The 27,094-nt window shown below is 43.5% G+C and overlaps 1 protein-coding gene across 1 annotated transcript in view; it reads right to left on the bottom strand.

The window, feature by feature from the left end:
* Window positions 1-49: 49 nt before the first annotated feature.
* Window positions 50-27,094, bottom strand: part of LOC124001838 (inactive ubiquitin carboxyl-terminal hydrolase 53-like) — a 62,582-nt gene continuing 35,537 nt past the window's right edge. Inside the window, exons 9-19 of the mRNA XM_046308958.1 lie at window positions 26,830-26,976; window positions 23,854-24,003; window positions 22,641-22,809; window positions 19,305-19,415; window positions 18,866-18,988; window positions 11,181-11,994; window positions 10,699-10,763; window positions 4,519-4,597; window positions 3,547-4,424; window positions 3,165-3,253; window positions 50-1,013 (exon numbers count right to left, since the gene is read on the bottom strand). Coding sequence (XP_046164914.1) covers window positions 3,177-3,253; window positions 3,547-4,424; window positions 4,519-4,597; window positions 10,699-10,763; window positions 11,181-11,994; window positions 18,866-18,988; window positions 19,305-19,415; window positions 22,641-22,809; window positions 23,854-24,003; window positions 26,830-26,976 — 2,613 coding nt within the window. The 3' untranslated portion in view covers window positions 50-1,013; window positions 3,165-3,176. The remainder of the gene's footprint in view (window positions 1,014-3,164; window positions 3,254-3,546; window positions 4,425-4,518; window positions 4,598-10,698; window positions 10,764-11,180; window positions 11,995-18,865; window positions 18,989-19,304; window positions 19,416-22,640; window positions 22,810-23,853; window positions 24,004-26,829; window positions 26,977-27,094) is intronic.

Here is a 27,094-nt window from a genome sequence, read left to right as displayed (position 1 = left end):
TTGTCTATTCCATTTGCACAACAGCATGTGAAATTTATTGTCAATCAGTGTTGCTTCCTAAGTGGACAATTTGATTTCACAGAAGTGTGATTGACTTGGAGTTACATTGTGTTGTTTAAGTGTTCCCTTTATTTTTTAGAGCAGTGGATAATTGATTGATTGATTTTACTTAGAGGTGATTTTGCCACAGATTCTGAACATAGTGAGCTTTCCCCTATCATTCCTTTTACTTTTTGGTTGGCAGTGGCTAAAGTTGGTCAAGTTAGCAGTGGTTGAAATAAATGTCTCTCCATGCATGTAGATGCATGTCTCTCATGGCCTATAAAGTACATGCATGGTACTGGTACTGCATGGTACTGTACGTGGAAAAATTGAGGCAGGTCCCCAAAAAAGTGAAGATATAATTGAAGTATACCCAATAACATAAACCAATTGGAATTTGGATGTCGGTTGGATACAAATGTAAAGTATGCCATGCGCATGCTCATACTGTACACATCACTATTGTTACCTCTTTATAAGTCCTCATGCAGGTTGGCTAACATTGTAACAGTTGTCTATTCAGCAGGATAACAAGTATGCAAACACAATGTTAGTGTTTGTATTCTGAGATTGCTGAATTTGGTGCTCATATTCGGAAATCAAATTTGTGTTGGCCACACAATCAGGGATGCACATTACCTTAAACCAAAAGATACACCTCTTGATCCCAGAGGTCAATGTCACACTGTAGCAAGTGTATATTCAACAGGTTATCATTATATTTTACTGTAATATGCCTTGGACTGCCCTTTCCAACTTCCAACTCATCTATCAACATACATAAACATTTTTCTCTCTGACAGTGGACTATCAAACTATCTTACTTCAAAATACATATAAGTACTTCTGTAACCCACAGTGCATCAGTGATTTGGCATTTGACACTGATTTCAATTGAAGGAGCAACACCTTTCCAGTCAGCAGACTCTTTGGCATCCAGTTCAATAGATTATTTTCCATGGACATCAGACCTATGAGTAAGAAGAGGACATTAGATTACTATGATATGGATCATACTGTATGTGTGCGCCATGAATACGCCATGAGTACATTTCCAAGAAAGAAATGCCATTTAGCAGACACTTTTATCCAAAGCATACATAAATTGTTTATGGGTTAATTGCCTTGCTCAGGAGTAGAACGACAGATGTTTAGCTTGGCAGCTCGGGATTTGTCCAGCAACCATTCATTACTGGCCCAACGCTCTAACCACTAGGCCCACTGTCCTGTGTTCAAAGCGCAATGCTCTACCAGCTAAGCTACAGTGGCCCACATTACCAATGTGCTATAGAGCTTGTTACTAAAAACATTTCTTGTCCTTATACACTTCTTGTACTGCAGACTTGGGTAAAATATATAATGTAAAATATTTTCAAATACATGGGAGTTTAATTTCATTTGGTTGAGTACAATGAAACCAACACAACAGTAAAAGAAGGGCACCACGCAAACTAAATATTTCTGATTAACATATATTTTAAAGTATTCAACCTATGTATTTGACCCAAGTCTGGTTTATTGGTTGTGCATTGTTCAGCTCTTGTTTTTGCTTGTTTAAGTTGACATTTTAGTCATTTAGCGGACACCTTTATCCAGAGCAGCTTAGTTAGTGCATTTCTTAAAGGCCCAATGCAGCTGTTAATTTATCAATATCAAATCGTTTCTGGGTAACAATGAAGTACCTTACTGTAATAGATTTCCATTAAAATGGGAAATAATTGCTTTTTAGTAAAAAAAACTTCTGAAACTAAAAATTTGCTCGGTCTGGGAGTGGTCTGAGTGGGGAGGGGGAAACTGAAAACTGGCTGTCACTGGCACAGAGGTTTGGGACTTTCTTTGTTATTGGTCAATTAATCAATTTACCGCATGGTGATGTCACCATGGAAAGCCGACATTCCCGCCCATGCAAACCTGCTGATAATACGGTAATGTGTCGATTGTATTTTCAACCAGCAACTATCAGATACAGTGCGGGTAGTCTGTGCGGGTAGGCTAGTCTACATGATGAGATTATTATATATAAGAGCGAGAATATTTGTATTTGTCAAATGGCAGTCAAGCATCGATCATCATGTCACCAGCATAAGACCTTCGATATATATCGGAAAGGAGCATCAAGATCAATGTGTACTTTCACCACCATGTGAAGTTCATCATCACTTATCACATGTAGCCTAATGAACTTCATGGTTTTCCAAGCCATAGTGGGAGGACCACACACCATATCATCTTGTGACTCACAGTTTACTTCCATATGATGGCTATTATATCAATACATGTCTATAAAGGCGTTTCCACCACCATTTCTCGCATGATACATTTTACAGACAAAACAATTCCCAGGTCGAACAAACTGGCATACCCTGACCATAGTTTGCTTTGTATGTTTCTATGTTTTGTTTGGTCAGGGTGTGATCTGAGTGGGCATTCTATGTTACATGTCTAGTTTGTCTATTTCTATATTAGTCATTGTCTCTTATTGGAAACCATATTTAGGTAGCCTGTTTGGTGTTGGGTTTTGGTGGGTGATTGTTCCTGTCTCTGTGTTTGCACCAGATAGGGCTGTTTTGGGTTTTCACGTTTCTTGTTTTGTTAGTTTGTTCATGTGTAGAGTCTTTATTAAAGAACCATGAATAGAAACCACGCTGCATTTTGGTCTGCCTCTCCTTCGACACAAGAAAACCGTTACACAAACAAATGATCTATCGGCATTTATAAAATTGTATTGAAACGGTTTCCATCACATCTGGCATGTTTTTTTTAAAATACGCTATCACTTTAGTCGCATAAAAACGGTGGATGGAAACATGGTTACTGTCAGCAAATATTTCCTCAATAAGTAGCAAAGTCAGTGCATGTCCTGAGTAGTGGTACTGAACAGCTTAAATCCTGGTAAACAGATGAATATATATATTTTTACTGCATTAAATTAAAATAAGAAATGTCATGCATTATCATCTCCAGTGAAATTAAATGATTTGGTGTCTGGCCTTCTCTCACTGATTTTGACTCAGGCGAGTGCAGCAATGTTTGTACAAAATAAACTGCATCTGTATTCATAGAAGGACCTGGTAGCGGAGCTATTAAAAAAGTGCTGAAAAGAGGAACTGTGTATCACTTACCAGGTAATACCATCACAAATAGCCATGCTCATCCAGTGCTTTGGCTGTCACTGGGTTCCATTTTGCAGTGGGCTTATTGCTGTTATGGCCTGTTTTCGAGGAAAAAAATAAAACAATATAGATGAAGATGAACTCAATGCAAAAACACATGACATTTTACATTTTTTAAAATTATTTTTTACAGATGATGTCAAAGCAAATTTTGGGCAGATGCCATCATTTAAAATATTTGGATGCTTTAATATTTATGCTTTATTACAGTTGTAATTTTACTGTTGAGACCACTTGTACAGTATGAGGAGAACATGTCGTTTTGGAACAGTGTACTGTACATGAATGTCCGTAGGTGTTTTTACAAGCCGCTGTGACTGTACAAGCTTACCTGCATCAGGCCGGGTTTTGGGTGGGTCTAGCATGGAGTGTGTGTTTGCGGGGTGCAGGTGGTGGCTGGGATGTTCTCGGGGCTCCGTCGGTGCTCGCGGCACGATAGCCGAGAGTAGGAGGGGTCGCTGGTGATGGTACTTAAGTCTGTATGTGTCCGTCATGCAATTGTCCACGTTGAAGTACGTGGTGAGGGAAACCCCTTGGGCTGCCGCTGACTCGGCTCCAGGTGGCCTGCAGATGGGCAGCCTCTCCTCACTTTCGCCCGACGACGGGTTACTCCTCTCTGGGTCCGAGCCCGACTTGGAGCTGGCACCCGACGAGGGCCTCTGCAGAGGGCCATTGGATTCCGACCTCCGGTTGGGGATAGGGGTATGTGAGGCCGAGGTGGGCCGGACGCTGGGCCGGGGGCTGGTCTGGGAGGGCTCCTGGAGTAGCCTGGGATGGAAGCAGTGGCGGCCAACATCCCCCTGGTGAGGGGAAGCTCGCTGGGCGGCTTTGGGGTGAGGTAGTGGTGGCGTGATGGGCTGATGTTGGGATGAGGGCTCTTCCAGTTCGATAAGGGGGGGTTGGTGGAAGGCTAGGTGGTGGGGGGGACAGGGCAACTCGGACAGAAGGGGCTTGCTGTTGCTGGAGCGGTAGGCACTGTCCTCTGGTTCTGAGAGATTCCCAGTCAGGTTGTCGGAGTTGTTCCACTCCGAGCTGCTGGGTTCACCCAAGCGCCGCAGGGCGGGGCTATCGCCATGGTGACCACCTCTGTTGTTGTTACTCATCTCTGGCGATTCCATCATGTGACTGCTCCTGTTGTCTGAGGAGCTGGCGTCCCTCTCCAGACCAGCTCCTTTCTTAGAACTACAGGGGCTGTATCTACATTTCTGTCTGTAGAATAGAACACAATATACTTTCTAAATGCACAAAATATGGATGTATACATTGACAATTAACGACATCAAACATATCAACATAACATTACCTTGAACTTGGACTACTTTTCAGGAGATGTGAAACTTGATGGTCACAATTCTTTCCCTGAGTTGTCAGTTGATGTTTACCTAGAAGAAAAATAGACAAAGCTGAAATGAACACACTCACTGCTTAGGACAAAATGAAAAGGAAACCCCAAAATGATGCAATCACCAACATTTTATGGTGTTATTTATTTACATTATATGTAAAGTATGGATAGTTTTTCCCCACGATAAATATTGATATTTTGTCCAGAAGGGAAAAGTAATACAACTTGGGGGTGATTCCATTGAATAAATAACCTCAACAGTTAATCAGGTCTATTTATTCATGATTTATAAATTAGGAATAAGTATTTGACATTTTCATTTTAACCAACATTTTCTAGAGACACAAAGAAAATAACATCTAATCGCAGAGAAGAGAAAAAAACGAACAGAGCAACACACAGGAGAGACATTAGAGCAGGAGAAAGAAAGAAAGAAAGAAAGAAAGAAAGAAAGAAAGAAAGAAAGAAAGAAAGAAAGAAAGAAAGAAAGAAAGAAAGAAAGAAAGGAGAGGGATGGACAAGCAGGTCGACACAGACACAGAGACAGAGAGAAAGAGAGCAAGAGAAATAGGGAAGGGCCTATCTTCAGGGAGATAGCCTATTTGTCTCACAGTGCCAGTGAGTTGGGGGAGTAAAAGCAGTTCTGTTTTTCTGACGCACGATGGCACCACAGGGTTGATCTCCACCGCCATTGACCCTGCTACTGGATTGACCAATCGGCAGACGGTCAGCACGGCAGGAGGCAGTATGCATGCTAAATTCATCCACTTTAAAAATAGAAGCGTCATTTTTTCCCTTCCTGCCACTGAGGTCCATGCAAGGATAAAAGCTGTGGGAGTCGGTTTGGCTCTAGATTAACACAGGTTGACTGTAGAAGGAAGAATTGCTATAAGTTAACATATTCAGGTGAAGGGATAAAACATGTTCAACTCTATGCTCTTGCATAAAACTATGAAAGAGTGTTTGCAGCCAACACTCGATCACATGAAAATGTAAAAAAGGGGCCAGCACTTAATTCAGTTGCAATAAAAGCTTTGAATAGCTTAGCTTTTATATATTTTACGGGGAACATATCCTACTGGAGCACACAGTGCTCTACACACAAGCTAACATATTAACAACAATGACTAAGGCGGAAACAGTCAAGTCCAGCTGCGGCATCTGAACAAGCATTTGGGGATTACTGTCAGATTAATGAATGTGGAGGGGCTTAATGGGTGAACAGGTTAAATCAACTTTTTGGCATTCTAGAGACCAACAGTCAACCAGCGCACAATCCAAATTGACATTGTGTACATTTACTCACTCATACGGTGTTTAAAATGTTTATTTTTATGTGACTAAAATGTCCTCTTTAGCCTCTGAACACTTGACAAAAATGCCATACTCTGGCCCCTCAAATACACATAAAATACAATGGCATAGAATATCATATTTTTCATCAAATACACATAGGATCAAATGTGAATAGAAGGTAATCTTTTCCCTCAAATTCACATAGGATTTAATGTGCATCCTGTCAAAAGATGTTGCGAGCACAGAATCTACAAATCTAGAATATAGCTATCAAGGCAGACCGCAACAAACTCCCTCTAGGAAACAAAGTCAATAGGGTCGAGCCTAGGCAAGGTTTAATAAGATCTCCCTCTCAACATGACAACAACAAATGATCAAGTCAGGATGTTACTGTATTTTTATATTTTTGCCTACCCTCATTCTCAGTGTGGAAAATAGTCAGAGACCTACAGTACAACACAACACATATCCTACTGTACACTACACATGTCTGATAGATTTTGACGTGCTACTTACAGTACTGCTATTTACAGTAGCAACAGTAGGCCATTTGTTAGCTCGGCTCAAAATCTATTTCCACACTAGGTTTATTTAGCGTTTTCTTCTCGGATATCGTCATGTATTTTAAATAGCTAGTGCAGATTAGAACGTAAGAGATTTGAAGGGCTTGATTTTGCATGACTCACCAGGGCTCTGACAATCATGACAAAGGTCCTTTGCGTTTAGGGCCTATTGCCCCCATATTCAGTTGGCCATAATCTAGCACCATTAAGTCAGGGGATCAAAATGAACAGTCCCTTAATCTGCTTTTCCTTCTTTTTTTTTAAAGCCTATGTTTCCCTGAAACTGTTGGTATGGGGGAGGGGAAGATAATACTGGTATCTCTCTTTTCAAAACACTGAGGATTTTGTCGTTGCTCGGAAGTATATACGAGTCGTCTTTTAATACAGTTTGAACATTTTATCAAGGGTTGCACTATGATAGTGTGATGAAAATTAAGTATAACATTTCGATCACAATAGATAGAAGATACATTATGTAATGTATTGATTTAGAACTATTACTATGATTTTGCAGGTATAACGCTAAACCTTTGTAAGAATAACACCATTTTTCAAGTGTTCTGAGAGATTTGGTGTTATGAACTCTTTAGGGACAGTTTGACACATGAAAGAAATATATTGCACACCCTCCCCCTCAAATAAAAAATAATGATTACCACCATAAATAACAATAACTGTAGCAACCCTGTGTTTATTAACGTGGATATCAACTTCAGAAAGTTGAGGGTTTGCCGACCACCAAGGACGGACAGGCTCACTCTCCCTGCCTGTATCATTACACTACGACCAGAGCCGGCTGCAGACAACGATCAGCTAGGGGGAAATCGTATTTTCCACATGTTGATGCTATATTTATAATTATATAAAATATATGCAATTCATTTTCTATCAACAGGTTTCTTGCGCCAATGCACCACACACAACCAATAAGCAACATATAACTGCATACTGATTACCGACTTTGAGCACTTATCACCAGAACCAAGAAGAGTATGTCAGTCTGGACAAAACAGAAATTACATCCCCCCCTACTCAGTATTGAAGGCTTGGTTTGACAATCTCCAAATGTCATGAAACCTTTGTGTGTTTTGTAACAGAAGTCTCTTTATATTAATTGAATGGCTGTTAATCAAGGAACCTACCAGGTACAACCCTAAATCTGTAAACTTGGGCACCCTCAAAGATATCATCCTGACCAACTTGCCCTCTAAATACACCTCTGCTGTCTTCAACTAGGATCTCACCGATCACTGCCTGCGTCCGTAAGGGGCCCTCGGTCAAACGACCAACCCTCATCACTGTCAACACTCCCTAAAACACTTCTGCAAGCAGGCTATTATAGCAGCAAAAGGGGGACTAACTCCATATTAATGCCTATGATTTTGGAATGAGATGTTTGATGAGCAGGTGTCCACATACCTTTGATCATGTAGTGTAACATTCTGAGAACCATGTTTCTTAGGAGGGAATTTAAGTACTTCAGCGTAACGTTTCCTAAAGTTTTCCTCATGGTTCTATTTAAAGTAATGTTCTCAGAATGTTCAGAGAACATTAAGAAACAACGTTCTTCTGTGTGAATTTCAGTACTCCAGGATAATGTTTTCTGCAGGTTTCCTCATGGTTCTATATTAAGTCATGTTTTCAGAACATTAAGAAAGCTTTCCATAAAAAACACAAGAAAGTATTACTAATGTTCAAAGAGCGTTCTAAGAATGTAATTTAAAAATAGATGCAGTGCCTTGAGAAAGTATTCACACCCCTGGGCTTTTTCAAAATGTTGTTGTATTACAGCCTGAATTTAAAATGGATTAAATTGAGTTTGTTTGACACAGGCCTACTACACACAAAACCCCATAATGTCAAAGTGGAATTATGTTTTTAGAAATGTTTACAAATTCATAACATATTCAAAGCTAAAATGTCTTGAGTCAATAAGTATTCAACCTCTTTATTATGATAAGCCTAAATATGTTCAGGAGTAGACCTTTTCTTAATGCAAAAGCAGCAGCTACTCTTCCCGGGGTCCACACAAAACATGACACATAATACAGTCAATGGGGTGTGAATACTTTCTCAAGGCACTGTATCTATTTTTAAATAACATTCTTAGAACGTTCTTTGAATGTTAGTAATATTTTCTTGTGGTTTTTATGGAAAGTTTTCTTTAATGTTCTGAAAACATGACTTCATATAGAACCACGAGGAAACATTATCCTGGAGTACTGCACATCAATAGACAAGAACAGCTCAAGGACAGAACTACATATATTTAAAGAACGTATGTTGAGCAGTGAATTTCAAACACAGATTCAACCTCAAAGACCAGGGAGGTTTTCCAATGTCTTGCAAAGGACACCCATTTCCAGATGTTTTTTTAAAGCGGACATTGAATATCCCTATGACAATGGTGACGTTATTTATTACACTTTGGATGGTGTATAAATATACCCAGTCACTACAAAGATACAGGTGACCTTCCTAACTCAGTTGCTGGAGAGGAAGGACACTGTTCAGGGATTTCACCAAGAGGCCAAGGGAGACTTTAAAACAGCTACAGTTTAATGGATGTGATGTAATCAAAGAAAACTGAGGATGGAACAACATTGTAGTTACTCCACAACAATAACCTACATGAGGTTTATATCGAATATAATAATAAAAATATGCATCCTGTTGCAATAATGCACTAAAGTAAAACTGCAAAAAAATGTGGCAAAGAAATTAACTTCCTGTCCTGAATACAAAGAATTATGTTTGGGGAAACTCCAACAGAACATATCACTGAGTACCGCTCTTCATATTTTCAAGCATGATGGTGGCTGCATCATGTTATGGGTATGCTTGTCATGGGAATGGACTAGGGAGGTTTTTAGGATAAAAAGAAATGGAATAGAGCTAAGCATAGGCAAAATCCTAGAATAAAACCTGGTTCAGTCTGCTTTCCAACAGACAGTGGGAGACAAATACACCTTTCAGTAGGACAACAATTTAAGGCCAAATATACACTGGAGAAGCTTACCAATATGACATTGAATGTTCCTGAGTGGCCTAGTTACAGTTGTGACTTAAATTGTCTTGAAAATCTATGGCAAGACTTGAAAATTGCTGTGGAAAAAGTGGAATGTGGATGTGGAAAAAGTAAAGTCGTGTGAATTTTTTCCTGAGGGCACATTCTCTATCCACTATCTTTAAAAAAAATATATATATATTTTAACCAGGCAAGTCAGTTAAGAACAAATTCTTACTTACAATGATGGCCTAGGAACAGTGGGTTAACTGCTTTGTTCAGGGGCAGAACGACAGATTTGTACCTTGTCAGCTCGGGATTCAATTTAGCAACCTTTCTGTTACTGGCCCAACGCTCTAACTACTAGGCTACCTGCCGCCCCGTATGCCTTATTTAGGGCTTGTTTCCTTTCAAATGGGGTATGTTTGAATTGACTAAAATGAACAGCTTGGTATGAGTAAAAAAAAAACGATGCATGCTAGCTCCATCCTGGTGGCAAAGTGGACTACTTTCATGGATAGAGAACATAAGGAAATGAATATAATGTGTACCATCTGTGCTTGGAGTTCAAAACAGTTAGCCTAATGTAGCAGTGTTATTAAACGTCTTATTGAAACATGTTCTCAGATCATTATTTAATGAGCTTCAAATCATCTATAATTGCTGTTCTCACAACGTTAATAAAACAAACAGATGAGGAAATTGGCTATATGGAAGACATGAAAACCTGCAAAATGGTGAATGTAAATCAGGGGGAAAAAATGTACTACCCTCCCCTTTGCCCAATAAATAAAACACACAACCCTCCCCAAAGCAAAACAAAAGTTAGACAACCTTCCCGTTTTGGAGCAGCCCTCCCACCCTAGTACATTTTCAAACTGTCCTTTAGAGAGAACATGACTCAGTTTCAGTTTAAACTATAAACAATGAACCTTCACTAAACATACTGTACTACAGCTGTAGGATATTAATTGACTAGTATTGTCGCAGCAAAAATAATCCTGCAGAATGTTGCGGGATCGGTGGTTAGGCTATATTAGTGATTAGGCTATTAACCGGCCAAAATTAGGCTTCATGAAAAGTGAAGTACTGTTAATATAACCATGTGTTTTTGCGTGTTTTCAGTGAATTTGTGTAAATAATGAAACCCATCTGCATTTCCCACTGTGCAGAAAAATTCTCAGTTACAAAAGAGTGATCAAATTAAGATCATACATCTGTACAACTTATATATTAAACACACATGCTCGAAAGCGCAGAACATCCACTTACCTGGATGCAAAGGGGAGCGTACCGCATCAGGTTTTGAATTGCACCTGTTTGGGTGAAGCTGACCCCTGCAAAAAAAAGAAAAGAAGATTTAAACTCTGAAACAACTCTGCCAAAATGGACTTCAGAGAGTAAGATCATTGTGTTTCACCCAAGAGACTAAGTTTATGATGGACATTGTGGTACAACTATCCTTGTGTGACATTTAAAGTGTTAAATTCATTGTATTATTGTCTGGAAACACATGGGTCCCCTGAAAAGACAAAACATCTATATAAACAAATATAAGGCATGTTTATTAGGTGTCAACACATGAACTCGATTAAACTTAACAACATTACAGTCACTTAATACAAGATTTGAATGTAAACAAAGTCCACCTTTGTGAATGCACACCTGGCATTAATCTATGCTCCTAGATTTTAGCTCAGCAGGCTAAAGCCCGGTCTCTAGAGCTGGGTTTAAACCCCAGTCTGCCATCATACCTCTGAGACTGCACCTCTGGTGTCAACCGCTGCTCCTTCCCGGCAAAGCTGTCCACCCCTGGCGAGTCAGGGTTGGTGGAGCCGCTGCTCAGCCGGTCGCTGCTCTCGTATCCCGACTCAGTTCTCTGGATGGTCCAGGTGTCACTGCGCAACAGGGCTTTGGCCCCGCCCTTGGCCCTACTCCCGCTGCTTCCATCCCCTCCACATCCCTGGTCGCCGTGCCCACTTGCCCTGCCCTCCGATTCGAGGGAGCTGTGGCTCTCTGTCTCTTGCCGCTGCTCGTCCTCGTAAATTGTCATCAAGCACTTCTGCTGCTTGCACTCTTCCCTCATCCTGAGACGGTCCCGTTCCCGCTCTTTATCCTTTTCCCGCTCTTTTTCCCAGTCCCGGTTGTCCTGTTCGCTGCCATGCGGGACCTCCTGATAGGAGGGTTTAGCGAGCCGGGGGCTACCACCACCGCCATAGTGCTGCTGTTGTTGTCGCCGTTCAAGGTCGTTCAAGACGCTGTCCACATTCAGAACTTCCCGGATTGGCCTCCAGGAGGGCTTGGCTTTGTTATGGCCCGCTCCCAACATGCTGCCCTTATCCCACGCGTCCTGGCTGCCGTCGTGTTCTTGGTGACCAGGGGAGGTTTCCTGTCTCCAACTGTGTCCGCCAAGGGCACCGGACTGAGAGCGTGGGTCTGGGTCCTGGGAAGCTCTGCTCTGGTGGGAGGATGACAACTTGTCAGCCCGGGCTCCACTGCCGCCTCGCAACCTCTGGTCAGCGTGCTGCCTCAGCCCGCCCTCAGGTGGGGATCTGGCATAGGACATATCTAAACAGGAAGTGACATACAGATGTAGGATCTTAATGTGTGCCAGTTTGCAACAGCAGGACAATAATCCTGCAGCAACATGAAATGTGAATTATTATGTGGATTATAATTAATGGACATTTTTGTAGGGGTTGATACATTAGGGCAGATCAAGTCTGAAATTTCAAAGTGGAAATTACAAACTCTAGAAATTCTAAACCTCAAATACACTACACATTTACATTTTCCTAGATTGCTCGAAAGTTCTCCTGCAACAGGTTGATCAAATTAAGATCCTACATATGTAAGAAACCAAATTTTTGTTTTAGTGTGCCAAGCATGCATATTGTACTTGTGTAGCTGTCATGTTTGTCATTTATTATCATGTCTTGTCCCTGTGCTCCCCATGCTATTCGTTTCCCTCTGCTGGTCTTATTTGGTTCTTTCCCTCCTTCTATCCCTCTCTCTCCCCCTCCCTCTCTCACTCTCTCGCTCTCTCTTCTCTCTATCGTTCCGTTCCTGCTCCCAGCTGTTCCTATTCCCCTAATCATCATTTAGTCTTCCCACACCTGTTCCCGATCCTTTCCCCTGATTAGAGTCCCTATTTATTCCTTTGTGATCCGTTCCTGTCCCGTCGGTTCCTTGTATTGTATTCACCATGCTGTGATTGCGTTTCGCCCTGTCCTGTCGTGTTTTTGCCGTGATTGTGTATCGCCCTGTCCTGTCGTGTTTTTTGCCTTCATCAGATGCTGCGTGTGAGCAGGTGTCTCTGTCGACTACGGCCTGCGCCTACCCGGCGACCTGCAGTCTGTGGCCGCTTCTCCAGTTGTTTCCCCTCTACAAGTCTAGAGGATTTCTGTTATTCCGTTTTGGACTTAAATAAACTCTGTTTCTGTTAAGTCGCTTTTGGGTCCTCTTTCACCTGCATGACAGAAGGAACCGACCAATGAATGGACCCAGCGACTTCAGACGCTCGTTACACTGCCGTCGAGATCCAAGGAGCCATGCTCGGCAGACACGAGCAGGAATTGTCCGCTGCTCGCCATGCCGTGGAGAACCTGGCCGCTCAGGTTTCCGACCTCTCTGGACAGTTCCAGAGTCTACGTCTCGTGCCACCTGTTACTTCCTGGCCTGCCGAGCCTCCAGAACCTAGGGTTAATAACCCACCTTGCTACTCCGGGCAGCCCACTGAGTGCCGCTCCTTTCTCACGCAGTGTGAGATTGTGTTCTCTCTCCAACCCCACACATACTCTAGAGAGAGAGCTCGGGTTGCTTACGTCATTTCACTCCTTACTGGCCGGGCTCGTGAATGGGGCACAGCTATCTGGGAGGCAAGGGCTGATTGCTCTAACAAATTCCAGAACTTTAAAGAGGAGATGATTCGGGTTTTTGACCGTTCAGTTTTTGGTGGGGAGGCTTCTAGGGCCCTGGCTTCCTTATGCCAAGGTGAACGGTCCATAACGGATTATTCCATTGAGTTTCGCACTCTTGCTGCCTCTAGTGAGTGGAACGAGCCGGCGCTGCTCGCTCGTTTTCTGGAGGGACTCCACGCAGTGGTTAAGGATGAGATTCTCTCCCGGGAGGTTCCTTCAGATGTGGACTCTTTGATTGCTCTCGCCATCCGCATAGAACGACGGGTAGATCTTCGTCACCGGGCTCGTGGAAGAGAGCTCGCATCAACGGTGTTTCCCTGCTCCGCATCGCAACCATCTCCCTCCTCTGGCTTTGAGACTGAGCCCATGCAGCTGGGAGGGATTCGCATCTCGAATAAGGAGAGGGAACGGAGGATCACCAACCGCCTGTGCCTCTATTGCGGAGTTGCTGGACATTTTGTTAATTCATGTCCAGTAAGAGGCCAGAGCCCATCAGTAAGCGGAGGGCTACTGGTGAGCGCTACTACTCAGGTCCCTTCATCTAGATCTTGTACTACTATGTCGGTCCATCTACGCTGGACCGGTTCGGTGCTACATGCAGTGCTTTGATTGACTCTGGGGCTGAGGGTTGTTTCATGGACGAAGCATGGGCTCGGAAACATAACATTCCTTTCAGACCGTTAGACAGGCCTACGCCCATGTTTGCCTTAGATGGTAGTCATCTTCCCAGTATCAAATTTGAGACACTACCTTTAACTCTCACAGTATCTGGTAACCACAGTGAGACTATTTCTTTTTTGATTTTCCGTTCACCGTTTACACCTGTTGTTTTGGGTCATCCCTGGCTTGTATGTCATAATCCTTCTATTAATTGGTCTAGTAATTCTATCCTATCCTGGAACGTTTCTTGTCATGTGAAGTGTTTAATGTCTGCCATCCCTCCCATTTCTTCTGTCCCTACTTCTCAGGAGGAACCTGGCGATTTGACAGGAGTGCCGGAGGAATATCATGATCTGCGCACGGTCTTCAGTCGGTCCCGAGCCAACTCCCTTCCTCCTCACCGGTCGTATGATTGTAGTATTGATCTCCTTCCGGGGACCACTCCTCCTCGAGGTAGACTATACTCTCTGTCGGCCCCCGAACGTAAGGCTCTCGAGGATTATTTGTCTGTGTCTCTTGACGCCGGTACCATAGTGCCTTCTTCTTCTCCGGCCGGGGCGGGGTTCTTTTTGTTAAAAAGAAGGACGGTACTCTGCGCCCCTGCGTGGATTATCGAGGGCTGAATGACATAACGGTTAAGAATCGTTATCCGCTTCCCCTTATGTCATCAGCCTTCGAGATTCTGCAGGGAGCCAGGTGCTTTACTAAGTTGGACCTTCGTAACGCTTACCATCTCGTGCGCATCAGAGAGGGGGACGAGTGGAAAACGGCGTTTAACACTCCGTTAGGGCATTTTGAGTACCGGGTTCTGCCGTTCGGTCTCGCCAATGCGCCAGCTGTTTTTCAGGCATTAGTTAATGATGTTCTGAGAGACATGCTGAACATTTTTGTTTTTGTCTATCTTGACGATATCCTGATTTTTTCTCCGTCACTCGAGATTCATGTTCAGCACGTTCGACGTGTTCTACAGCGCCTTTTAGAGAATTGTCTCTACGTAAAGGCTGAGAAGTGCTCTTTTCATGTCTCCTCCGTTACTTTTCTCGGTTCCGTTATTTCCGCTGAAGGCATTCAGATGGATTCCGCTAAGGTCCAAGCTGTCAGTGATTGGCCCGTTCCAAGGTCACGTGTCGAGTTGCAGCGCTTTTTAGGTTTCGCTAATTTCTATCGGCGTTTCATTCGTAATTTCGGTCAAGTTGCTGCCCCTCTCACAGCTCTTACTTCTGTCAAGACGTGTTTTAAGTGGTCCGGTTCCGCCCAGGGAGCTTTTGATCTTCTAAAAGAACGTTTTACGTCCGCTCCTATCCTCGTTACTCCTGACGTCACTAGACAATTCATTGTCGAGGTTGACGCTTCAGAGGTAGGCGTGGGAGCCATCCTATCCCAGCGCTTCCAGTCTGACGATAAGGTTCATCCTTGCGCTTATTTTCTCATCGCCTGTCGCCATCTGAGCGCAACTATGATGTGGGTAACCGTGAACTGCTCGCCATCCGCTTAGCCCTAGGCGAATGGCGACAGTGGTTGGAGGGGCGACCGTTCCTTTTGTCGTTTGGACAGACCATAAGAACCTTGAGTACATCCGTTCTGCCAAACGACTTAATGCCCGTCAAGCTCGTTGGGCGTTGTTTTTCGCTCGTTTCGAGTTTGTGATTTCTTACCGTCCGGGTAGCAAGAACACCAAGCCTGATGCCTTATCCCGTCTGTTTAGTTCTTCTGTGGCTTCTACTGATCCCGAGGGGATTCTTCCTTATGGGCGTGTTGTCGGGTTAACAGTCTGGGAATTGAAAGACAGGTTAAGCAAGCACTCACGCACACTGCGTCGCGCGCTTGTCCTAGTAACCTCCTTTTCGTTCCTGTTTCCACTCGTCTGGCTGTTCTTCAGTGGGCTCACTCTGCCAAGTTAGCTGGTCATCCCGGTGTTCGAGGCACTCTTGCGTCTATTCGCCAGCGCTTTTGGTGGCCGACTCAGGAGCGTGACACGCGCCGTTTCGTGGCTGCTTGTTCGGACTGCGCGCAGACTAAGTCGGGTAACTCTCCTCCTGCCGGTCGTCTCAGACCGCTCCCCATTCCTTCTCGACCATGGTCTCACATTGCCTTAGACTTCATTACCGGTCTGCCTTTGTCTGCGGGAAGACTGTGATTCTGACGGTTGTCGATAGGTTCTCTAAGGCGGCACATTTCATTCCCTCGCTAAACTTCCTTCCGCTAAGGAGACGGCACAAATCATTATTGAGAATGTATTCAGAATTCATGGCCTCCCGTTAGACGCCGTTTCAGACAGAGGCCCGCAATTCACGTCACAGTTTTGGAGGGAGTTCTGTCGTTTGATTGGTGCGTCCGTCAGTCTCTCTTCCGGGTTTCATCCCCAGTCTAACGGTCAAGCAGAGAGGGCCAATCAGACGATTGGTCGCATACTACGCAGCCTTTCTTTCAGAAACCCTGCGTCTTGGGCAGAACAGCTCCCCTGGGCAGAATACGCTCTTCGCTTCCTTCGTCTGCTACCGGGTTATCTCCGTTTCAGAGTAGTCTGGGTTACCAGCCTCCTCTGTTCTCATCCCAGCTTGCCGAGTCCAGCGTTCCCTCCGCTCAAGCGTTTGTCCAACGTTGTGAGCGCACCTGGAGGAGGGTGAGGTCTGCACTTTGCCGTTACAGGGCACAGACGGTGAGAGCCGCCAATAAACGCAGGATTAAGAGTCCAAGGTATTGTTGCGGCCAGAGAGTGTGGCTTTCCACTCGCAACCTTCCTCTTACGACAGCTTCTCGTAAGTTGACTCCGCGGTTCATTGGTCCGTTCCGTGTCTCCCAGGTCGTCAATCCTGTCGCTGTGCGACTGCTTCTTCCGCGACATCTTCGTCGCGTCCATCCTGTCTTCCATGTCTCCTGTGTTAAGCCCTTTCTTCGCACCCCCGTTCGTCTTCCCTCCCCCTCCCGTCCTTGTCGAGAGCGCACCTATTTACAAGGTACATAAGATCATGGACATGCGTTCTCGGGACGGGGTCACCAATACCTAGTGGATTGGGAGGGTTACGGTCCTGAGGAGAGGAGTTGGGTTCCGTCTCGGACGTGCTGGACCGTTCACTCATCGATGATTTCCTCCGTTGCCGCCAGGATTCCTCCTCGAGTGCGCCAGGAGGCGCTCCGGTGAGTGGGGGGTACTGTCATGTTTGTCATTTATTATCATGTCTTGTCCCTGTGCTCCCCATGCTATTCGTTTCCCTCTGCTGGTCTTATTTGGTTCTTTCCCTCCTTCTATCCCTCTCTCTCCCCCTCCCTCTCTCACTCTCTCGCTCTCTCTTCTCTCTATCGTTCCGTTCCTGCTCCCAGCTGTTCCTATTCCCCTAATCATCATTTAGTCTTCCCACACCTGTTCCCGATCCTTTCCCTGATTAGAGTCCCTATTTATTCCTTTGTGATCCGTTCCTGTCCCGTCGGTTCCTTGTATTGTATTCACCATGCTGTGATTGCGTTTCGCCCTGTCCTGTCGTGTTTTTGCCGTGATTGTGTATCGCCCTGTCCTGTCGTGTTTTTGCCTTCATCAGATGCTGCGTGTGAGCAGGTGTCTCTGTCGACTACGGCCTGCGCCTACCCGAAGCGACCTGCAGTCTGTGGCCGCTTCTCCAGTTGTTTCCCCTCTACAAGTCTAGAGGATTTCTGTTATTCCGTTTTGGACTTAAATAAACTCTGTTTCTGTTAAGTCGCTTTTGGGTCCTCTTTCACCTGCATGACAGTAGCATCGTAAAATGTATTTAGGCCTACAATCTACGTATAAACTTATTCTAGGTGGTTTTTAAATATATTTCTCAGGATTGGATAAATGTTGAACAATGAATGGCTCGATTGAAGAAAATCTCCTGCACTTGGTCCGAGGTTTATATCGTAAAAGTTGAAGATATTTGATATAGGATACAATGCCTTCCAACATCGTCCAGATATTCCAAAAGACAATATTACATAATCTTTCTCTGAATATTATGTTTTAGGTGGAATTTTGGGTAGAAAAATCTGATTGGAGAGGGCACTTTTGGGACAAATGTCACATGGTCTTCTGGGAAACACTGGCAAAATGCAAAGCACATTGTTTAGCTTCATCAGAAAACTTACCTCTGAACTGAAAATGTAAGAATAATAAAGTATGCTAAAATTTAGAAAAGCAGGTCACACAAATAATAAAACCTAGGATTAGAACTACACAAAAAAACTGAAGCACTCTGGAACCAATTATTTCCATCTTACATGGTTCTATTTGCCCTGAGACAACTTTATCTGTGTAGAACAGATGGTATGCTATTTTCTTGGAGATTGGCCAGTCCTGTAAAACATTTCCTGACTCCATATTGCTACCCTTAGTTTGCCCTTTGGTTTGGGGCCACATCTAAAAAAACAATGCACCAAAACATTATCCAAGTGACCCTTCAGGCAATCTATTGGATGTGCACCGCATCATATCACATTATAGTCAATACTATTTGTGTCTATAAACAGTGTGAAAAATCATCCAACCAATCTTGAGGAGAAAACCCTTGTATCTTAATAATCTACAATCAGGTTAACACAGTCAAGTATACATTGATTTTGGTTGTAGCACTGGTTGGTTGAATAGTTCACTCATCACACACAACATTACGTTTGTGGTAGTCAATGACAAGTAACTGCCTCTGATTCAATGAATAGTAATTTCAATTTTTGTGCAAGTTATTTCTATCTGCCACTGTAAGCTAAAACTGTTTTGACAAAAAGAGTATGGACACAATATACTGGTTCTTACACATGTCATCAGCGCTTGTCATGGTTTTTCAAGGTACCCCTCAAAGTACAGTAAAATGTTACCTTATGAGTATAACAATCACTGTAGTGCACTTTACCTTTGTGTAGATCTGGTTTTCGACGCCCTCTTTCGGCCTCCTTCTTTATCCCCTCTACAACCCTCTGGGAAGTCTCCTTGTAAGGAACCCGGGATTTGTTGGGACTACAAGGTGGGCCTTTCACTATGGATATCAGGATTGGGACGACACATGAGTTACAACACAAGCTCATTTGATTTGATTTATTTTACAATTTAAAAACACAATTCAACCATACAATGTGGATACAATGCATTTAAAATCATATAATATAACACAAAAAATGTTTTATTATGTTTTGAGTTAAAAAATCTTAGTTGTCTTCCTCTGCCAAAAGCCAAGTCTGGGTCATGTTCTGCATAGCACCCCGAAGTACAACGTTTTGAAATGGAAAACAAAAATGAATGCTTCCAAGCATATTCTACAGTTCTGTGCCTACTGGCCTCAACCCGGATCTTACCTCTTTTGTAGCCTGAGGTGGAGGGTGGAAGTAGCATCTGCTTATAGGGCCCCTGGTTGGAGCGGAATGGGCCTGCATTCTCCCGGATGGCATCCAACTTCTTCATCCCTACTGCAGAAGCAGAACATCGGATAGGCATTCAGTGAAATGAGGTGAGAGCTAATGGCCACGTTCCAGGCTGACTACATTTCAGATGCATGCCAGATCTCAGAATGCTTGGATGGGTGTTTAACATGTCAGCTATCCACATCATATGTTATAGCAATTTGATGCTTAACTACGCAGTGAATGACGTGGCACACAACCATTTGTTGTTGTAATGCAACATCTGCAATGCAGTTGGTCTGGAACGCAAACTATGTGTATGAATGCCTTTGTTCAAGCCCTACACTAACCCAGCTGATTGACTTTCTCAACAGTTAGCAGAATAAAGTATGTTAAAGTAGGACTAGAATAAAATCCTGCAGTGGTGGCCAACTGCACAGGAGGAGAGCTGGCCACAGCTGCTGTAAGCTAAAATGCAACGTTGGACAATGCATTTAAAGAAACATTATAACATTTACATTTACATTTAAGTCATTTAGCAGAAGCTCTTATCCAGAGCGACTTACAAATTGGTGCGTTCACCTTATAACAAAGTTGCACTTTTTCCACAAGTGTTTTCCTTTGGTTGTTTTTCTACGACACATGACATGACCCAGCTCAGTAGTTGGCCTGTTACAAAACTGTGTCTATCCTTGCCAAGGTGTTCTGCCTCACTAAAACAGCAACTGGCATTAGTTTACTCCATTTTTGGTAGCATCTAGCCAGCCCATGTTGCATACCAATTCTCGAACCTGCTGCCTTTGTGTGTACGCATTTTCACTTGCCTTCACGGGTTTAAAAGGAGAAGACTGGTGCAAAGAATACGGTGGATGCTCCCATGGCTCTGGAGCCACATCAGGCCCTCAAAATGCTTTCTTGTAAGGCCCAGACTAATATCTGATTCCTATTGGAATTAGGCCCTCTGTAAGGGTGTTTAACTGGTGGCAGAGAAGTCAGACGCAGGTGAGAAATAACTGTGTTTCCAACGGCGCAGTTTATTTACAAAAAAAACCCACCGGAAAACATAATAATAAAAATCAATGGGTAACATAACCCGACGCACACCAGTACAGACGTACACATACACTTACAATAATCAATCACCGGCAAGGACATGAGGGAAAACAGAGGGTAAAATACACAACATGTAATTGATGGGATTGGAACCAGGTGTGATGGAAGACAAGACAAAACCAATGGAAAATGAAAAATGGATCAATGATTGTCACACTCTGACCATTATTTGGGTTGTTTGTTTCTATGTTTTGTTTGGTCAGGGTGTGATATGAGTGGGCATTCTATGTTACATGTCTAGTTACTCTGTTTCTATGTTTTTTGGCCTGATATTGTTCTCAATCAGTGGCAGGTGTTTGTCGTTGTCTCTGATTGGGAACCATATTTAGGTAGGTGTTTTAGGTTTTTCGTCATCCATTAACGATGCATTCACACCACGCTGCGCTTTGGTCTCCTCCATACGACGATCGTGACAGCGATGGCTAGAAGGTCGGTGACGACCGCCGAACACTGCCTGAACAAGGAGAGGGAACAACTTCGGCGGAAGTCGTGACACCCTCAAAACAATTTTCTTGCTTTTGGAATCAACGCACGTGCACAATTAGGTCAATTATTTCATAAGCTTTTTAGATCATGCTTTTAAATGCATGGGGAGGAGCGTCCACTTTGTGAGTGCACACTTCTGGAGAAAAGTAGAGAATTCGGACACCTAACCAGTGTTACAGCATACCAGCTACTCTTCATCAGTAGTCATCAAATCAAATGTTATTGGTCACATAAACATGTATAGCAGATGTTATTGCGGGAGTCGTCAAATGCATGCGTGACTACAGTATATAGGGCAACCAGTGAGGTTTGATTGTCCCATCACCCCCAAATAATTTTTGCTTTACTTTGTCACAGGTGCAGCAATGTGACTGAAAAATTGCAGTCTTTGTTTACTTTACAAAATTAGCCAAATATGGCATGGTAACAGTGCATTTATATTAGATTGGATTTCAACATGAAACAAGTATTTATGTAGTCTGTGGCGAGCCCACAATTTACGTTTTCCTGACCAGACAATCTGCAAATCGGGAAAAGGTTATTCTCAGACAAGAGCACTGCTAAGGCAGGTTAACAATGTCTAAAAAAACTATCAACAGCATTGATAATCTGGCCAATACTGCCCAAAAGCATCCTCACAAATATCTGTCCTTATATAAACCAATAATCCACATCAAACAATAACGTAACACAATTACTTACGCTTATCCACATAACAATACAAATCAAATCCCATTCCAAAAGAGATGACCGGATACAACGCCCAGGCTAAAAGGTCCGTTTCAAAGGGCAGGGCACCATTTCCGAAAACAAACGCATATTAGAGAATGGGAACAAACGCGGGATGGGAGATAACGGGAGGGAGTGAAAGCTACCAAGCGCACTTGACCCGGGGAGCAGGGATAGCAGGGAGAGCAGGGATTAGGCAGGGAGGCGGTAATCTGCATGTCACAGAGGCATCGTCCTCGTATCAAGTTCAACTCTGCACACGACAAGGGAGGACAATCAAAACGCCCATCGCTCTGCCAGGGGAGTGCTTTTAAAAACAATGCCAGGCGCCATCACATTAAAATGATTTTTTTTTCTCGATGACAGTGTTCGTTGTGTACTGTAGACCTCTGTATTACGCATGTAGTGGAAGCAGAATAGTACATATTCTCTTTCCGCAGCTACAATATTTGAGGGAAAATGTATTGTGGGTGTTGGATGTGTGATCTAGATAGAACCTTGTGTATGGGCAAGGCCATTTAGGAAAGACACTGAGCTAGCCACAGGACAATTGTGAAACAAAGTCTTACAATGCCTTATGATCACATTAAATGCCTTAAGTAAAGTTTTACCAACATTTTTGCACCAGGTTAGTTAAGTGAATGTTTAACGACCCTTCACCTACCACGCCCCACACCTCCCATAAAGGTCTGCTACACTGGAAACTTACATTTTGGCTGAACGTGAGACACTCATTAATTTCAATATAACCTAGAACCTACAAAACTTTGCATAACATGATGCTCTAGTTCTATTTTCAAGAATTTGAAGTGCGGCACAAGGCCAAAAACTCTTTATAAAGTGGCTCACACTCTGCTCACGATGGGAAAAGTAACGAGTCCAGTGTAGCAGCTAAAAACCAACTGTTTTTGTGACGACTCATTGTGACACACATGTAAACCAACCGTTAAGGTTTCGTCTTACCTGGCACTTCCCCGTTGACGTGGGCTTTGAAGCGGGGACACATAATCGTTTGTCTTGGCGCATCCTCGCTGGAGACTGGGGTCCCCTCCAGGTTAGTGTAGAACAGGAGCAGTGGCTGGAAATGTCCCCGGATGCATTTAGAGGCCACGTCTTTCCACTTGGATCCGATCTAAGAAGAACACAAAAATAACGTAAAAGTGAAAAGAATGTTTTAATGTGTGACTGACATGTTTGAGACTAAACGCTAGCAACTAGTATGTTGACGTTGTTATTTTCTCCTTTAATGTGAAGTACAGAGAATTTGCTGCGCATTTCTACGTGTGGTGATTCCAGATGAAACATGGTCTAGTGTCGTGTTTTTGATGGTGAGGCATAGACCTTGCATAACTGTCAGCTTAACGATGGATAGTTCAAGTAACATGTTAAAATGGCTTCCGTCTTTTGTGAACCTCTCCATTTTGCTTCCATGTTTCACCATTACAATTTGGCAGAGCTCTTGGGAGAGCATTGAGTTGATTGCTGAGCTTTTAAAATGTTTTGTTTTTATTTAACAAGGCATGTCAGTTAAGAACAAATCCTATTGCACCGCCCTATGGGACTCCCGATCACGGCCGGTCGTGATACAGCCCGAGATTGAACCCGGGTCTGTAGTGACGCCTCTAGCGCTGCGATGCAGTACGCCACTCAGGAACCAAAGGATAGATCAAAGGATAGCCCAGCTGTTAAAAGGAAAGCATTGCTTTTACGGCTCCTGTCAAAAGAGTAATATTGAGTAATAATAACCTACTTTCTTTTATTCATTAAACACAGATTATGTTTACCGGTCGGCAATGTTAAAGGAACATTAAACTCCAAAGTCAACATTTACCAGATGTTTTTGGACCTCAAATGTAGTCTAACATCAAGATGAATCCACGTCCCACGCCTTGGATTGTGGCAATCTGTATGCCAACACCAAATGAATGGAAAAGATAAGCACGGAATAAGATCTGGATATGATTTGGTCCTTAATGTTCCAATTTAGTTGATGTGTCTGGATCTACTGAATTGATGGCCTGGGACTTATCTCCACATAAGAACACTTTTGAGGTGGTTTTCAAAGTTTTGACAAGAATTCTGCAACATCTGCACAAATAGATCATCTATGAGATATCAGAAGCATTTTTCTCAATTCATTTGAAACTGACACCAACACGTTCATTTGAACACTCACCTCTTTCACGGTGGCGTCATCAAAGAAGACCCATTTTGAGGACTTGCTGTGATAAGCGAACGCAGAGTAATGTTTGCTGGAGAAACAAATCATTCCCACGAGATGTAACTCACTCCTTTTGGCGTTCTCATCAGTGACCCGGTTGAACAGCTGAAATAGGACATACATGAAAGATGGCATACCGATGATCAATTAGGATAGGACTCTTCAACCAACATTGACATTTGCTTAATACTCAAGCAACCCTAATACGCATGCCAGATCTCACAAGACCTTGATAGGATTTAGCCAGACTGGAATGTGAACATAATCATTGGACAATCATGTTGTCGCTTTGAGTGTGAGCCATTTCCCATTTGAAATGTGTGTTCATAATCTTGTTCTTTGATCATACTTCATAATATGTGGCCCTAAATAACTATGCATTTAAATGGTAGTTGCAAAGGCAGGTACAGTGTAATTACAATTACATATTGCTGCATACTACTAACAATTGTTATACCTGATTGTGGCAAGGATTTACGAATAATATCAAGGTCACATTTTACAATAAGTGTCCTTAATACATACAGTATGTATTTACATGGTACTTACATAGGCAGGTGCAGTCAGTGTAGTTACACCTAAAGTTCCACTATACATGTAATTACACAGTAATAACTGTAGTAACATTGTAGTGCTGTCAGCTTTTTCATATTTTGTAATATCTCACATACATGCAAACGTTTGATTTAGAGTTTTTTGTTTTCTTTCATGATAAGATCTTTTAAGTTAAGTCTTTTAAGATTTTTAAGTTATTTTCCTCAAAATGGAGGCGTAGCTACTTTATTTTAGCGGTTAAAAGGGGAAACAGGAAATCTTACAGATGAAACTGGATATACTTATTTATACTTACTTATCCCTGACCGCTGGCTACGTCCCTTCCGTCTTCAAGAGAGCGAGAGTTGCACCCCTTCTGAAAAAACCTACACTCGATCCCTCCGATGTCAACAACTACAGACCAGTATCCCTTCTTTCTTTTCTCTCCAAAACTCTTGAACGTGCCGTCCTTGGTCAGCTCTCCCGCTATCTCTCTCAGAATGACCTTCTTGATCCAAATCAGTCAGGTTTCAAGACTAGTCATTCAACTGAGACTGCTCTTCTCTGTATCACGGAGGCGCTCCGCACCGCTAAAGCTAACTCTCTCTCCTCTGCTCTCATCCTTCTAGACCTATCGGCTGCCTTCGATACTGTGAACCATCAGATCCTCCTCTCCACCCTCTCCGAGTTGGGCATCTCCTGCGCGGCCCACGCTTGATTGCGTCCTACCTGACAGGTCGCTCCTACCAGGTGGCGTGGCGAGAATCTGTCTCCTCACCACGCGCTCTCACCACTGGTGTCCCCAGGGCTCTGTTCTAGGCCCTCTCCTATTCTCGCTATACACCAAGTCACTTGGCTCTGTCATAACCTCACATGGTCTCTCCTATCATTGCTATGCAGACGACACACAATTAATCTTCTCCTTTCCCCCTTCTGATGACCAGGTGGCGAATCGCATCTCTGCATGTCTGGCAGACATATCAGTGTGGATGACGGATCACCACCTCAAGCTGAACTTCGGCAAGACGGAGCTGCTCTTCCTCCCGGGGAAGGACTGCCCGTTCCATGATCTCGCCATCACGGTTGACAACTCCATTGTGTCCTCCTCCCAGAGCGCTAAGAACCTTGGCGTGATCCTGGACAACAAACTGTCGTTCTCAACTAACATCAAGGCGGTGGCCCGTTCCTGTAGGTTCATGCTCTACAACATCCGCAGAGTACGACCCTGCCTCACACAGGAAGCGGCGCAGGTCCTAATCCAGGCACTTGTCATCTCCCGTCTGGATTACTGCAACTCGCTGTTGGCTGGGCTCCCTGCCTGTGCCATTAAACCCCTACAACTCATCCAGAACGCCGCAGCCCGTCTAGTGTTCAACCTTCCCAAGTTCTCTCACGTCACCCCGCTCCTCTGCTCTCTCCACTGGCTTCCAGTTGAAGCTCGCATCCGCTACAAGACCATGGTGCTTGCCTACGGAGCTGTGAGGGGAACGGCACCTCAGTACCTCCAGGCTCTGATCAGGCCCTACACCCAAATAAGGGCACTGCGTTCATCCACCTCTGGCCTGCTCGCCTCCCTACCACTGAGGAAGTACAGTTCCCGCTCAGCTCAGTCAAAACTGTTCGCTGCTCTGGCTCCCCAATGGTGGAACAAACTCCCTCACGACGCCAGGACAGCGGAGTCAATCACCACCTTCCGGAGACACCTGAAACCCCACCTCTTTAAGGAATACCTAGGATAGGATAAAGTAATCCTTCTCACCCCCCCCCTTAAAATATTTAGATGCACTATTGTAAAGTGGTTGTTCCACTGGATGTCATAAGGTGAATGCACCAATTTGTAAGTCGCTCTGGATAAGAGCGTCTGCTAAATGACTTAAATGTAAATGTAAATACTGTATCATGTATACTGAAGATTTGCCTCTGGGGTGCGTTTAAAACCAAAAGGGTCCACTGAAATGGGATAAAAAAAACTGTGCAGAAATGACATAAAATGGACACCCACGTAAGAGTAAAAAATATTCTAAAATGAAGGACTGTGTGGTTGAATGGGATTGGGGTGCTGTGTGATTCAGTTGGTAGATCATGGCACTTGCAATGCCTGGGGTTTGTGGGTTCGATTGGCAATGGGGCCACCCATACAAAAATGTGTGCTGCATGACTAAGTTGCTTTGGATAAAGGTCTGCTAAATGAGATATATATATATATATATATATATATATATATATATATACATATATATATATAGTATTCTTGTTGTTATCTTACTCTGTATTATTATTAAAATAAATGGATTAATATGACATAATCATGTATATGAACCATACAGTCAACCCTCAAGCCAGATTTGAGGTAAACAATTAGCGACTAAACTTCCATTGTGCATCTTTAACTCTTACCCCCGAGAGGTTGAGATGTGGACCCAGTGACCTCACCACGTCCTCTGTAAGGTCAGACTGCTCTGCGTCCCACACAAAGCCAATGGTGACGATCTCTGGGTGGTTCATGAGAACCCGGCGGATCTTGATGCTCTGGCCACAGTTGCTCTGCAAAGACGATGAGAAACGATCATCCAGGAGAGATAATTAAAAGCAGAAATCTACATATAAATCTATGTATTTTATTCCAGAAACATTGTCAACTTTGCCATAAAACATGTTGCAA

Source organism: Oncorhynchus gorbuscha, linkage group LG17 (assembly GCF_021184085.1).
Source record: "Oncorhynchus gorbuscha isolate QuinsamMale2020 ecotype Even-year linkage group LG17, OgorEven_v1.0, whole genome shotgun sequence".
NCBI lineage: Eukaryota > Metazoa > Chordata > Actinopteri > Salmoniformes > Salmonidae > Oncorhynchus > Oncorhynchus gorbuscha.
The sequence above is the reverse complement of the archived record's forward strand: the minus strand, read 5'-3'. Positions and strand labels throughout refer to the sequence as shown.